Source organism: Thamnophis sirtalis, unplaced genomic scaffold (assembly GCF_051295495.1).
Source record: "Thamnophis sirtalis isolate CommonGarterSnake01/CBP01778 unplaced genomic scaffold, rThaSir2_p1.2 scaffold_13, whole genome shotgun sequence".
Classification (NCBI taxonomy): domain Eukaryota; kingdom Metazoa; phylum Chordata; class Lepidosauria; order Squamata; family Natricidae; genus Thamnophis; species Thamnophis sirtalis.
The window spans coordinates 56,372,416-56,387,033 of NW_028261393.1; the positions used below are offsets into that span (position 1 = coordinate 56,372,416).

The following is a 14,618-nucleotide window of genomic DNA, read 5'->3' on the forward strand; positions in this document are numbered from 1 at the left end:
TTTGGGGGGGGAAAAAGACATTTTGGAGCACTTTGAAAAGGAGGCCTTGTGTTTCTCTCCAAGATGTTCTTTTTTTGGGGAAAAAGAGAAATTGTTTCCAAGTTCAGAATGCCGATTCTCCCTGCCCACAATAGAGCTTCTTGTTGAAAATTGTTGGAAGGCCAGACCGACAAAAAGAGGGAAAATTTGGTTTGGCATCCAGCAAAAAATAAGGCCGTCTTTTCTTCTTTTCTCCTATTTCTGGCTCATCTCAAAGAGCTGAGCAGACCTGATTGGGGATTGGATGGAGCACCAGGAGGTAATTCCAAGGACAAATATACAATTCTGTGGTGTACAAGCCCCCCCTAGTCTGTTTAGCAATAGCAATAGCAATAGCAGTTAGACTTATATACCGCTTCATAGGGCTTTCAGCCCTCTCTAAGCGGTTTACAGAGTCAGCATATTGCCCCCAACAACAATCCGGGTTCTCATTTTACCCACCTCGGAAGGATGGAAGGCTGAGTCAACCCTGAGCCGGTGAGATTAGAACCGCTGAAGTGCAGATAACAGTCAGCTGAAGTGGCCTGAAGTACTGCACCCTAACCACTGCGCCACCTCGGCTCTTCTGTTTAAGGCGTACAGATAACTGGATCAATGTTTATCAATGTCCAGCCCCACTTAGACAGAATGGATGGTGTGTTAATTTTAATAATTGTCTCTCTTATCTTAATTTTTTAAAAATGTTTTTTTTTATCTTGCCTGTGAGCCGCCCAGAGTCCCAATGGGAGTGGGCGGCATACAAATTTTATTAAACTGAAACCAAATCAAGATTTGAAGCGGGCTTGCGGGATGAGAGACATCTGGGAAAGAAGCGATTTATTTGCAAAGACAGACACGATGATATTCCACTGGTGTTCGCAATGAGCAAGCATTACGATTAATTTTGTTTTTGGGAGAATAATACGGAGGAAGGAGCGGCGTGGGTACCCTTCCCGTCACAGGGCGTTGGTTCAGCCTGCGATTTCACAAACCCACATAAGCTCCCCCCGCCATCCCCGATCTTCAAATCACGATATGGCTTGGGTTAATTCAGTTGATTTCGCCAGGAATCCCATCCCACTACTTCGGATGTCAAGTTTAACGAAACCACGCAACAATAGCTGCCAACCAACCAGGGCCAGAAGCCACCTGATTGCAAGCAAAGAGCTTTTTCCTCTCTCAGTTTTGCAAAAAAAACCCATTTCTGCTATCCCAAGTTTGGGATCATTTAGAACTGGGAGATGCAAGAGAATTCCAAGTCCCGCAACAGGATTCTCGGTTGTACGCGGCTGTTCCCTGAATCTCCCCCCTCCCCTGCGCAATTCTGCGTTACCCAAAACAAGCCATGTTGGTTACGCTGGAGAAGAAATTTACCATCTGACCAGATGCCCTGCAAGGCCCCTCCCATCTCTGCAATCCTGTTTGCTGCCGGTTGGCATCACGGTATTATTATCTCAGCCCCAAAGACTTTCTGTCCGCAACTCCATCCTGCGTTGACTTTAAATTGGAAAATAAGATTAAGATTAAGTAATTGTGATGCGCTTTTTAACGGGGTTGTTTTTTTTTGGGGGGGGCACGCTAAATAAAATAATTGTTATTTGATGGAGTTTCCGGCTCTAAAGAGACGGTATAAATCTCCCCTCCCCCCCGAAGACCACGAGAAACGTTGAATTTTAAATTCCCTTTTCATTGGCAGGCCCCAGAAAAAGCTACTTAGTTTTTCCCCAAGTTACCCTCTTTCTAAACTGCTTCTGCTTTCCTTTTTTTCCTTTTTTCCTTCCTTCTTTCTATCCAAGATTATTGGTAGTTCTCGAACTTACAACAGTTCATTTAGTAACAATTCAAAGTTGCAACAGTACTCCCACTCTCTCTTCCTTTCTCCCTCCCTTTCCTTTCTTTCCTTCCTTCCCTCCACTTTCTTTCCTTCTTTCCTTTTCCTCCCTCCCTCCTTCTTTGCTTCTGCTTCTCCTTCCTTCCTTCCTTCCTTCCCTCTTTCTTTCTTTATTTCTCTTTCTTTCTTTCTTTCTTTCTTTCTTTCCTTCCTTCCCTCCACGTTCTTTCCTTCTTTCCTTTTCCTCCCTCCCTCCTTCTTTGCTTCTGCTTCTCCTTCCTTCCTTCCTTCCTTCCTTCCTTCCTTCCTTCTTTCTTTCTTTATTTCTCTTTCGTTCTTTCTTTCTTTCTTTCCTTCCTTCCTTCCCTCCACTTTCTTTCCTTTCCTTTTCCTCCCTCCCTCCTTCTTTGCTTCTGCTTCTCCTTCCTTCCTTCCTTCCTTCCCTCTTTCTTTCTTTATTTCTCTTTCTTTCTTTCTTTCTTTCCTTCCTTCCCTCCACTTTCTTTCCTTCTTTCCTTTTCCTCCCTCCCTCCTTCTTTGCTTCTGCTTCTCCTTCCTTCCTTCCTTCCCTCTTTCTTTATTTCTCTTCCTTTCTTCTTTCTTTCTTTCTTTCCTTCCCTCCACTTTTTTTCCTTCTTTCCTTTTCCTCCCTCCCTCCTTCTTTGCTTCTGCTTCTCCTTCCTTCCTTCCCTCTTTCTTTATTTCTCTTTCTTTCTTTCTTTCTTTCTCTCTTTCTTTCTTTCTTTCTCTCTCTCTCTCTCTCTCTCTCTTTCTTTCTTTCTTTCTTTCCTTCCTTTCTGCCTTCCTTCTTTCCTTCTCCTCCTTACCCGAGTATGATTTCCGTAACCCCAGGGCCATCCTTCTCCTCCGCCGCTTCTGCTGCCTCTTTCAATCGCGGCTCTCATCTGCGAGCGAGCTCAGAGAAAGTTGAAAGATGGATGGAAAGAATTCTCCAAGGTATCGGCTAGAAACATCTTTGTGGTATGCCGGGATCACTAATGGACATTAGGAGCTGAAGACCATTACGACTCTCAGCGTGCATTAAAAATGCATGGCTTTGAGAAGTTGGCCTTCTGGCAAAGTTGGAGTGGAAGCCTTTGACTTCCTCCTCTCCTTCAGCTGCTGCTGCTGCCGCCGCTGGTTTGGCTTCAGTGTGAGTTTTGTTTTATTTTTTTTGCAAAAGGCTGGATTTTATTTGCCCATCTGAGATCACGAGGGAGGGAAATGATCTCTCAGTGTAATCAGATCCCCCCTCAGGATCTCAGGCCTGGGCTTTTTAATGTTTCCGTTGGAAAAAACAACAAGAAAACAAATCAGGACTAAACAGACCCAAAAACCTTTTAGAGGAGGGGGGGGGGGGAAAAAAAGGATATCAAAGCTGATTTGGTTTAAGCTGAATTATTGATGATCCATGAACGGGGTTTTAAACATTTACAGGAATCATGTTTGCCAAAACTCCGGAGGGAATTGCCTCTTTGAGGCAACTCTTGCTGGGTGTGGTCATTGGTGAACCAGGGGGAAGGGGTTTCTGGAACAGGGTCCCCAAAACCTTCGGATCTCAGGGACCACTAAATGCATCATTTTTAATCCCGTGGACCGCTAATATCATCTGCCTAATGACTGGGTGGCTGGGCGTGGCTAGGTGGTCATGGGACTGGGTGGGTGTGGCCAAGTCGATGCCACTCACGTTGAGGGGCGCCTCACCAGCCTCTACTTGCCCCTCCCCTCCCCGCCACTCCTTGCCCATCCGGGCTCCTTAGGGCCCCAACAGGAAGCAGTTGCTGGAGCTGAGCAGCCAGCATGAGAAAGAGTTGGCAAAACAGCTCAGTTCAAATTGGATCTGGCCGAGAAGGAGGCTCAGCAGAAGCACCTCACTGAGGACTAGGGGCATAGGCTTTCCAAGCAGAGGAAAGACCCGCGGGAGTGCAAGGCCAGGTGCCGGCACCTGGAGGCTCAGCAGGCTGAGATGGTCAGCCACTTCCAGGCCGTGATGCAGTCCCACTGGAACGAGGCCCTCAGGCTGAGATGGTCAGCCAGTTCCAGGCCATGATGCAGTCCCACTGGAACGAGGCCCTCCGGCTCTTCGCCACCAGCAGCGCTTCCCTCCAGCCTTCGCCCAAAGCCCCCCACCAGGAGGCTGAAGCAGACCCCAAGTCGGAATTTCTGCCCCCCATAAAAAGACCCTGAAGGGGGAGACTCTCTGCAGCAACACAAACATTCATTGCATGTATCTGGCCCAAGGAGGGTAGTTTGATTTAGTGCAATATAAAGAAATGCAAATAACTTTTCTGAGGACGCACCAACATTTCCTTGTGGATCAGCAGTTGGTTTATTTCTATTTTTTGGGGAGCAGAAGGCAATAGCAATAGCAATAGCAGTAGACTTATATACCGCTTCATAGGCCTTTCAGGCCTCTCTAAGCGGTTTACAGAGAGTCAGCATATTGCCCCCAACAATCTGGGTCCTCATTTTACCCACCTCGGAAGGATGGAAGGCTGAGTCAACCCTGAGCCGGTGAGATTTGAACCGCTGACCTGCTGATCTAGCAGTAGCCTGCAGTGCTGCATTTAACCACTGCGCCACCTTGGCTCATAAAGGGGTGACGTGTTCTGGTGTTCCTGGGGATTTTGGCAATCCAGCTAGGAATAGAATAGAAGAACAGAGCTGGATAACAGAGCTGTGGAATAACAGCTATGGCAGGGATGGTAAATCTTTTCTGAGTGCCACTGAGTGGAACATGCATGCATGTACCTACATGAGCATTTGCCGGAGACCCATAAATGCAAAGACCTGTTGGCTGGGGCACATGCCGGTTTTTTGGCCATTTTCTGGGCCATTTTCAGTCTGTTTTTGGGGCTGTTCCCAGGCTGTTTATTTGGGTGTTTGAGGGCCATTTTTGGCCTGAAAAAATGGCCTAAAATGGCCCCAAAACAGCCTGAAAATCTGGAAAGCGTTCCAAAAACCTCCCTGTTTTGGGGGGCATTTTCAGGCCATTTTCAGGTCATTTCCCAGCCCTCCAGTGCCCGCCACGACCAGTTGGCCAACACGAAGGAGCTCACTGAAACCAGAAGGGCAGCTGGCGGTGGTGCATGTGCGTACAGGGAGGACTCTGTGTGCCACCTCTGATACGTGCGCCACAGTTTTGCCATCACGGAACTCTGGTGTCCGTACTGCACACAATCAAGTTGGCTGAAGGTGTGGGGCAGAGAGAGTACAACCAGCGGGAGCTCAGGGGGCTTAACTGGGCCTGAAGGCCGCCCCAAACGCCACCTCTCTCTTACCGCCACGTTGGCGCCCCCTCGTTCTACAGATTCGGAGGTCTGAGAGCGTCTTTTCGACTGGGAATGGAGGGGTGATCCTGGATGCCAGCTGGCATGGAGGAGGCTGGTTTATACCAAGTGCTACTGTTTGTCCAATTAATTTAGGATTGTCTCACTCAACGGGGCAGAAAGTCTGTTTTCTTTCTCCTCCATCTGCTGGCTGAGCCGTTTAACGGGAGATGCCAGGAATTAAACCGGAATACTGCTTGTTGAATAATAATTATAGACAAAGTGGTGTTTAATGCTCTCTCTCTCTCTCTCTCTCTCTCTCTCTCTCTCCCTCCCTCCCTCTCTCTCTCTCTCTCCCTCTCCCTCCCTCCCTCTCTCTCTCTCTCTCTCTCTCTCTCTCTCTCTCTCACACACACACACACACACACACACACACCACCTTTCCTTTAGAATAAAATTTAGGGTACGGTGCACACCTCTGGTCCCCAAGCACCGATTGACGTTAATTTCAGTGCAATGGTCAAATTGTACACAGTACTTTACTGTATATATCCAGGTTCTTGGGTACAATGTATTTTTAACCAGAAAATTAAAATATATCCTTAAGATCTGAAATTATGACAACATGGAGGAGAAGGAAGGAAGGAGAGAACTGTGAGGTCTTTTCTACTCTCTGAGCTTGGCTGTTTTCTTCTAGACATTCCATGACCCAACTAGGGAACATCATCAGTGCTAGAAGGGAATGGGCTTGGTAGAGTGGAGAATAAGAGGAGGAGGAGGAGGAGGAGGAGGAGGAGGAGGAGGAGGAGGAGGAGGAGGAGGAGGAGTGGGAGAAGGCAAGCATCCTTCATATTTCCTTCTCTTTCCCCTCTATCTCCATATTGCTGGTACAATATTGACAAAGATAGAAATAGCAAGAGTTTGCTTTGTGAACCCAGAAAATTGTGCAGCTACAATTAGGATTAGCTGCTGTTTGATCTTGCTGTCATCCCCACACATTCCTAACAAATCAACTTGCAGATTTTTTTTTAAGTTATTGTAGCTAAAATGCGAAGCTTTCATTCTTTTTTTTCCCTTTTCAAATTTGGTTGCTGGTTTCACTCTGCTCTCTGGTGGTGAATGAAGTCCATGCAGTAGATTGTAATTGTAGCCTATTTATTTGTTTTAGATCAAAGCTTTTAAGAACTGCTCCCTGATTTTGGCAAGAATAATAAATGAGCAAAACTTTAGCATTGGTGGGCATTTAACTCAATTGCCTGGCTAATGCAACGTGTGTGTGTGTGTGTGTGTGTGTGTGTGTGTGTTTGTGTACCCATAGCACAATTATAATAATTATTACTATTTATCAATGCTTCTTATTGGATATCTGTGATGTAATCAGTGGTTTTTTTCGATGTTCATTTGGTTTTGCAGACTTTATTAAATGGCAATTCGCCCATCGTCTAAAGATGACTAAAACTTCAGCTGAATGTTTCCGTAAAATCTGGGCCCAGTTATGTTATTTCAACAGAGCCCAATTATACAATATACTTCAGGGACGGAAAGTATATCAGGTAATATCAAATAAATAATTGTCATAATATTTTAATGAAAAGAAGGGCCAGGGGAGACAGGATAGCAGTGTTCCAATATCTCAGGGGCTGCCCCAAAGAAGAGGGAGTCAAGCTATTCTCCAAAGCACCCAAAGGGCAGGGCAAGAAGCAATGGGTGGAAACTAATCAACGAGAGAAGCAACTTAGAAGGAGGAATTTCATGACATTTGGAACAATTAATAAGTGAAACAACTTATCTCCAGAGGTTGTGAATGCTCCATCACAAATCTCTAAGAAGAGATTTGTCTGAAAGGGTAGAGGGTCTCCTGCTTGTGGAGAGAGTTGGAGTAGAAGACCTCCAAGGTCCTTTCCAACCCTGTACTTCTGTTATTCTATTTGCGTGAGGGCAAGTCAAGAAGCAACGGATGGGAACTCATCAAGGAGAGAAGCAATCTAGAACTAAGGAGGAATTTCCTGACAGTGAGAACGATTAACCAGTGGAACAGAAGTTGCCTCCAGAAGTTGTGGTTGCTCCATTACTGGAAGTCGATGGAGATCCTGACCTCAGTCGTCCAGGTCCTGGTTGTCTCAAAGGTGCTTTTTTTCAAGAAGCAAGTGGGAATTTCTGGTTTTTCTTTGAAGACGTTTCGCGTCTCATCCAAGAAGCTTCTTCATCTCTGAAACGTCTTCCAAAGAAAAAGCGGAAATTTCCAGTTGCCTCTTGAAAAAAGACCTTTGGTCCAAGACCAGGAAGTTTTTAAGAAGGGATTGGACAACCATTTGTCTGAAATGGTATAGGGTCTCCTGCTTGGGCAGGGGGTCAGACTTGAAGACCTCTATGGTCCTGCCTCCTCTCCTCCCCTTTCTTCTCTTCTCCTCTCCTCTCCTCATTCATCTCTTCTCATCCTCTCCTTTCCTCCCCTCCCCTCCCATCTCCCCTTCCTTCTCTCCTCTCCTCTTCCATCTCGTCTCCTTCTCTCTCTCTCTCTCTCTCTTCTCTCCTCCCCTCTCCTCACCAATCTCTTCTCATGCTCTCCTCCCCCTCTCCTCTCCCATCTCTTCCCACCCCTCTTCTATCAGTCCCTCGGGAGTGGGGCGGCATACAAATTAAATAAACATTCAAACATTCATTCTTCTCTCCTCTCCTCACCCATCTCATCCCCTTGTCTCTTCTCTCTCTTCTCTCTTCTCTCATCTCTCCTTTCTCTTTCCTCTCCTCCCCTCTCCTCACCCATCTCATCTCATGCTCTCCTCCCCCTTCTCTCCCATATCTTCCCATCCCTCTTCTGTCTTCTCTCTCTCCTCTCCTCTCCTCCCCTCTCCTCCTCCATCTCTTCTCATGCTCTCCTCCCCCCTCTCCTCTCCCATCTCTTCCCACCCCTCTTCTCTCTCTTCTCTCCTCTCCTCCCCTCTCCTCACCCATCTCTTCTCATGCTCTCCTCCCCCTCTCCTCTCCCATCTCTTCCCACCCCTCTTCTATCAGTCCCTCGGGAGTGGGGCGGCATACAAATTAAATAAACATTCAAACATTCATTCTTCTCTCCTCACCCATCTCATTCTCTCATCTCTCTTCCCTCTTTTCTCTCTCCTCTCCTCTCCTCCCCTCTCCTCACCCATCTCATCTCATGCTCTCCTCCCTCCTCTCCCATATCTTCCCATCCCTCTTCTGTCTTCTCTCTCTTCTCTTCTCTCCCTCTCCTCTCCTCCCCTCTCCTCCTCCATCTCTTCTCATGCTCTCCTCCCCCCTCTCCTCTCCCATCTCTTCCCACCCCTCTTCTCTCTCTTCTCTCCTCTCCTCCCCTCTCCTCACCCATCTCTTCTCATGCTCTCCTCCCCCCTCTCCTCTCCCATCTCTTCCCACCCCTCTTCTCTCTCTTCTCGCCTCTCCTCCCCTCTCCTCACCCATCTCTTCTCATGCTCTCCTCCCCCTCTCCTCTCCCATCTCTTCCCACCCCTCTTCTATCAGTCCCTCGGGAGTGGGGCGGCATACAAATTAAATAAACATTCAAACATTCATTCTTCTCTCCTCACCCATCTCATTCTCTCATCTCTCTTCTCTCTTTTCTCTCTCCTCTCCTCTCCTCCCCTCTCCTCACCCATCTCATCTCATGCTCTCCTCCCTCCTCTCCCATATCTTCCCATCCCTCTTCTGTCTTCTCTCTCTTCTCTCCTCTCCTCACCCCTCTCTTCTCATGCTCCCCTCCTGTCCTCTTCTCCCCTCCTTCCATCTCTTCCCATCCTCTCCTCTCTTCCCTCTCCTCTCCTATTGGAAGTAGAGTGAACAGAGGAATTTGGAAGTGGGTTTGAAGGGGGACGTTGCAATTGGATAGTTGTATACTTTAATTAATGTTGCAGAACAATAATATGCAACCGTCAGGAGACGAATGGTGGTTTCCGCTCCAACTGTTAACCAGGGTTACCTTGCTTAGCTTCCAAGCCAGGTACTACCAGCTAGCAGTGATTAATTCATGGTTTGAGGAGATATTCTTGAGCTTGATGCACCAGAATACCACAGGATGGCAGCAGCTCCTAAGAAATCTGAACTTTTCATGGTGCCCAAAAGTCTTTTCTATGAATTTACATTTTGTCTTCTTTTCTTTACCAGGAAAGGGTCTATGGTGTTTTTCTGTGCTCAGACCTACCTCCCCAAACCAGCGTTTCCTAGACACCCCCTTTCTCATCTTCCCCACCAACCTAGATAGACTACACCTTCCATCACCCACAGCCAGAGGACTCCTGGACAGACAGAAAGCATCTAATACGTTTCTTACTCCAGCATTCCCCAATGCTCATTGTTGTGGGCCAGGAGAAGCCATTGGAGCTGCCACCAGAGTCCGACAGTGAGGGGCCCTCTGAGTCGGCTCTGGAGGATGTGGAGGACCCTGGACAGGGTTCCGACTCTGAGCCAGGCGCAGAGAGGCTGGTTGGCCACCAGGAGGCAACTGAGCCTTGGACCAGTGGGGAGGAGACAAGGGAGAGTGAGCCGGAAGCCAGTAGTGAGTTGTTCCTGGATGCACGCCATCGAAGAGCTAATAATTACGCAGTTATAGGAGGTGATTGCACTCAGCTGGTGGTCATTAGGCTCCTCTCCAGACTATAAAAAGGCTACTTGTGCACGCACCCCTCTTTGCAGAAGTCAACACAGGATCGAATGTCGGAGAACATTGTATGAGCTTGGCAGGCTGGATTGCTGCCAAGCCTTATCTGTGTTGATTGCTGCCCAAGCTTGTCTGTGCCGGTTTGCTGCCAAGGACCTGTTTGTCTGTTAATTAAAGGTGGCGCAGTGGTTAAATGCAGCACTGCAGGCTACTGCTAGATCAGCAGGTCAGCGGTTCAAATCTCACCGACTCAGGGTTGACTCAGCCTTCCATCCTTCCGAGGTGGGTAAAATGAGGGCCCAGATTGTTGGGGGCAATATGCTGACTCTCTGTAAACCGCTTAGAGAGGCCTGAAAGGCCTATGAAGCGGTATATAAGTCCACTGCTATTGCTATCTCTGGCTCGGAGTGTGCTTTGGTGTGGAACGAGGGGGGTCAGAACAGCTCATTATTCCCACCCAGTATAATTGTTAAGGCCACGAGGTCCCTCTTTTGTGAGGGCATCGGAAGAGCATCTTCAGTTCGATCTGCGTCCCTTTGCCATGGTTGCGAGGCCTTACGAAATGTATAATATTTTGATCATTTAGGTGAAGGACTTCAGAGGCAGACTCCCCCAAATGCCATCCTTTTTGGCTTTATAACTGGCTTTTAAGAAGAGGCCGGGAAGCCATTTGTCCGAAATAGCCTAGAGGTGTCCTGCGCGAGCAGGGGGTTGGACTAGGTGACCTTCCAAGGTCCCTTCGAACTCTTTTGCGGTGATTGTAAACCCCCAGATTTCCTCTGGAAGAATCTGTCTTTATGCCACGTGGTGTCCTTTTTCGCCCAAAAGAAAGAGAAAGAGAAAGAGAAAGAGAAAGAGAAAGCAGCAGCTTTACAGATGGTTAAAAATGCTGCATTCGTACTGAATATGAATGATTCTATTTTGGGTTCTGTGCGTCTTACGCCTCGGCTGATCAGGGCAGAGAAAGGAGTTTTTATCACACCGTCTCTCTTTGCAAAGCCCCAGGGAGCAAAGAGGGGGACCTGGAGGAGCCACGGTTTGGTTTCGTGGTGAAGGGAGAGGCAGCTCGGTCTGGAGGCGATGGCACCGGTCCAGAAACAACTCTACCAAAAATGCCATTCGGTACATTTCAATTATTCAGTGCTCTCTTCTTCCACACTTATTTTTAAGACGGGGGAAGGCAGCGGCTGTGTGTGTGGGGGAGGGATGTTGCCACCAGGTGGCAGATTTGGGCAGAAAACTGAATCAACCTCCCAGTATAAGGCTGTCAAAGATTATAGGAAGTCCCCGACTTACAACAGTTAGTTTAGTGACTGTTAAAAGTTACAATGCCCCCCCTTCCTTTCTTTCTTTCTTCCTCTTCCTTTCCTCCCACTCTCCTTTCCCCCCTCACTCCCTCTTTTCTCCCTCTTCTTCCTTCCCTCCCCCCTTTCTTCCTTTCTTCCTTCCTTTCCTCCCTCTCTCCCTTTTCCCCTCCCCCTTCCTTTCTCCCTCCCTATTCTCTCCCTCTTCTTCCTTCCTTCCCCTTTCTTCCTTCCTTCCTTCCCTCCCTTTCTTTCTCCCTCCTTCCTTCCCTCTCCTTCCTTCCTTCCTTCCTTCCTTCCTTCCTTCCTTCCTTCCTTCCTTCCTTCCATTGCAGAAGCTGATGGGGTTGGCTGAAATGGCAAAATGGACTACTTTGATTAAAGAATGTAAATACTTTAGTTTCCACATAGAAAATGCTTCTGCTTCTGAACTTTGTGCTTGAAGTGGAAAAGATGTTAGCCTGAGGAACTATCTTTTGACATGATAGCAGTCTTCAAATATTTGAGGGGCTGCCCCAGAGAGGAGGAAGGGGGTCAAGCTATTCTCCAAAGCCCCCGAAGGCCAGAGAAGGAAGAATGGATGGAAACTGACCAAGGAGAGATTCAACCTGGAAATAAGGAGGGATTTTCTGACAGTGAGAACCATCAACCCATGGAACAGAAGTTGCCTTCAGAAGTTGTGGGAGCTTCATCACTGGAAGCTTTCAAGAAGAGACTGGACCGCCATTTGTCAGAAATGGTGTAAGGTCTCCTGCTTGGGCAGGGGGTTGGATTAGGTGACCTCCAAGGCCCCTTCCAACTCTGTTGTTCTTTTAATCCTGTTAATCAAGGAGAGAACGCAACCTGGAATTTAAGGAGAAACTTCTTAACAGTGAGTGCAATCAATCGGTGGAACAGCCTGCCACCAGAGGTTGCGGCTGCTCCATCACTGGAGGCTTTAAGAAAAGACATTGCACAGCCATTTGTCTGAAAGGGTGTAGGGGTCTCCTGCTTGAGAAAGGGGTCGTTGGACTAGAACAGTGTTTCTCAACCTTGGGCACTTGAAGATGTCCGGACTTCAACTCCCAGAATTCCCCAGCCAGCATTCGCTGGCTGGGGAATTCTGGGAGTTGAAGTCCGGACATCTTCAAGTGGCCAAGGTTGAGAAACACTGGACTAGAAGACCTCCAAGTTCCCTTCCAACTCTGTGATTCTCTTATTCTGACATGTTGGCTGACCCAGCACAAATGTGGGGGAAAGAAACAGCCTGTTCTACATTTTGCCTGGGCTGAACATATGTATATCTCCATCCCACCCATTACGAGCGGAGCATTGTGTCCTCTCTAGAGGCTGTTAATGCGCGCCGGCTGAGCAGCGTTGAAAACATCCAGAAAACAAATTCCTTGACTTCCTTGCCCGCCAGTTCTATTTGCAGAGGCCACAACAGCTCTTAAGGGCCTTTGGAGACTCAAAGGGGAGCATTTCACCAAGAGATAATCGCAGAGCAACTCACACACCACACAAAGGAAGCCTCTCCTCCCCCCCCCACCAATGGCTTTGACATGATGCTCTGAGAGATGTGTTTCAAGGGGGGAGGAGGAGGAGGAGGAGGAGGAGGAGGAGGAGGAGAGGAGGAGGAAGAATGGGATGGGGAGAGCAGACTTCCTTCCTTCCTTCCTTCCTTCCTTCCTTCCTTCCTTCCTTCCTTCCTTCCTCCCTCAATTTCCTTCCTTCTTCCCTCCCTCCCTCAACTTCCTTCCTTCTTCCCTCCCTCCCTCAATTTCCTTCCTTTCTTCTTCTCTCCCTCCCTCAATTTCTTTCCTTCCTTCCTTTCCTCCCTCCCCCAATTTTCTTCCTTCTTTCCCTCCCTCCCTCCCTCAATTTTCTTCCTTCCTTCTCTCCCTCCCTCAACTTCCTTCCTTCTTCCCTCAGGTCCCTCCCTCAATTTCTTTCTTTCTTTCTTTCCTTCCTCCCTTCCTTCCTTCTTTCCTCCCTAAATTTCCTTCCTTCTTACCTCCCTCCCTCAACTTCCTTCCTTCTTTCCTTCTTCCCTCCCTCCTTCAAATTCCTTCCTTCCTTCTTCTCTCCCTCCCTCGATTTCTTTCCTTCCTTCCTTCCCTCCCCCAATTTTCTTCCTTCTTTTCCTTCCTCCCTCCCTCCCTCAATTTTCTTCCTTCCTTCTCTCCCTCCCTCAACTTCCTTCCTTCTTCTCTCCCTCTCTCAATTTCTTTCCTTCCTTCCCTTCCCCAATTTTCTTCCTTCCTTCTTTCCCTCCCTCCCTCTTCTTCCTTCCTTTCTTCCCTCCCTCCCTCAACTTCATTCCTCCTTCTTCCCTCCCTCCCTCAATTTCTTTCCTTCCCCCTCCCTCCCCCAATTTCCTTCCTTCTTTCCTTCTCCCTCCCTTCCTTTTTCTTCCTTCCTTTCTCCCCTCCCTCCCCCATTGCCTTCCTTCCTCCCTCCCTCCCTCAATTTCCTTCCTTCCGTCCTTCTTCCCACCCCTCCCTTTCCAGAAAAATGGAAATATAGTCCCTACATTCCTGTTTTCTGCTTTGTCATTTAGCCTAGTTTGAAACGCCTGCCTGTGTGTTGAATCTTTTTTTCTTTCTAAATCTATTTTTTTGTTTTTGTTTCTGCGATTGAAATCTTCAGGCGGCCCCATCAACGGATAAATCTTGTGACTCTTTCCCTGTCTTGCACTTCCAAAGGGGGGAAAAGCAGAAGGTTGTCAGCCTGGATGATTCGGCTGTTAAGAAACTCTTCCACTGGCTCATCCCTTTCAAAAGTCGCTTTTAAAAATAAAAAGGGAAGTGAAAGACAAATGTCGAACAAAAGCAACACATTAGGGAAGCGATTTTTGTCGCCGTTGCTGGTGTCCACTCCTCTGAGTCACATGCAGAGGGAATTGAATAAATCCTTGGCAGTCATGACTATTAAGAGCTCTCAGTCTTGAAGGCTCAATATTATCTCCAAATTGGGGAGGGATATCTCTGGTTAGAGGGATGCAGTGGCTCAGTGCCTAAGATGCTGAACTTGACGATCAGAAAGGTCAGCAGTTCAGTGGTCCAAATCCCTAGCACCGCGTAACGGAGTGAGCTCCCGTTACTTGTCCCAGCTTCTGCCAACCTAGCAGTTTGAAAGCACGTAAAAATGCAAGTAGAAAAATAGGAACCACCTTTGGTGGGAAGGGAACAGCGTTCCGGGCACCTTCAACGTTGAGTTATGCCAGCCACATGACCACGGAGACGTCTTCGGACAGCGCTGGCTCTTCAGCTTTGAAACGGAGATGAGCACCGCCCCCTAGAGTCGGGAACGACTAGCACATATGTGCGAGGGGAACCTTTACCTCTATCTCTAAATAGGAACAGTAAGATTCTGAGGCCCAAGGAAATGTGCAGAGAACAAAGGTTGTAAGGGAGGCTAAATCATGGGAATTAGGCACGTGTTGGCTAACAAAAAGAAGAAGAGCTGAGGTGGCGCAGTGGTTAGAGTGCAGTACTGCAGGCCACTTCAGCTGACTGCTATCTGCAGTTCGGCGGTTCAAATCTCACCGGCTCAAGGTTGACTCAGCCTTCCATCCTTCCGAGGTG

At 47.9% G+C, this 14,618-nt stretch overlaps 1 protein-coding gene across 5 annotated transcripts in view; it reads right to left on the bottom strand.

Moving 5' to 3' along the window:
• FGF13 (fibroblast growth factor 13) overlaps positions 1 to 14,618 on the bottom strand; it is a 204,191-nt gene that overhangs the window by 37,513 nt on the left and 152,060 nt on the right. Inside the window, exon 1 of one of the 5 annotated variants that reach the window (XM_087727736.1) lies at positions 2,677 to 2,781. The exons of the other annotated variants lie outside the window; for them this stretch is intronic. Within the exon in view, the coding sequence (XP_087583862.1) occupies positions 2,677 to 2,707 (31 nt within the window). The 5' untranslated portion in view covers positions 2,708 to 2,781. Of the gene's footprint in view, positions 1 to 2,676; positions 2,782 to 14,618 lie in introns of those variants that run through there. 5 annotated transcript variants of the gene reach the window in all.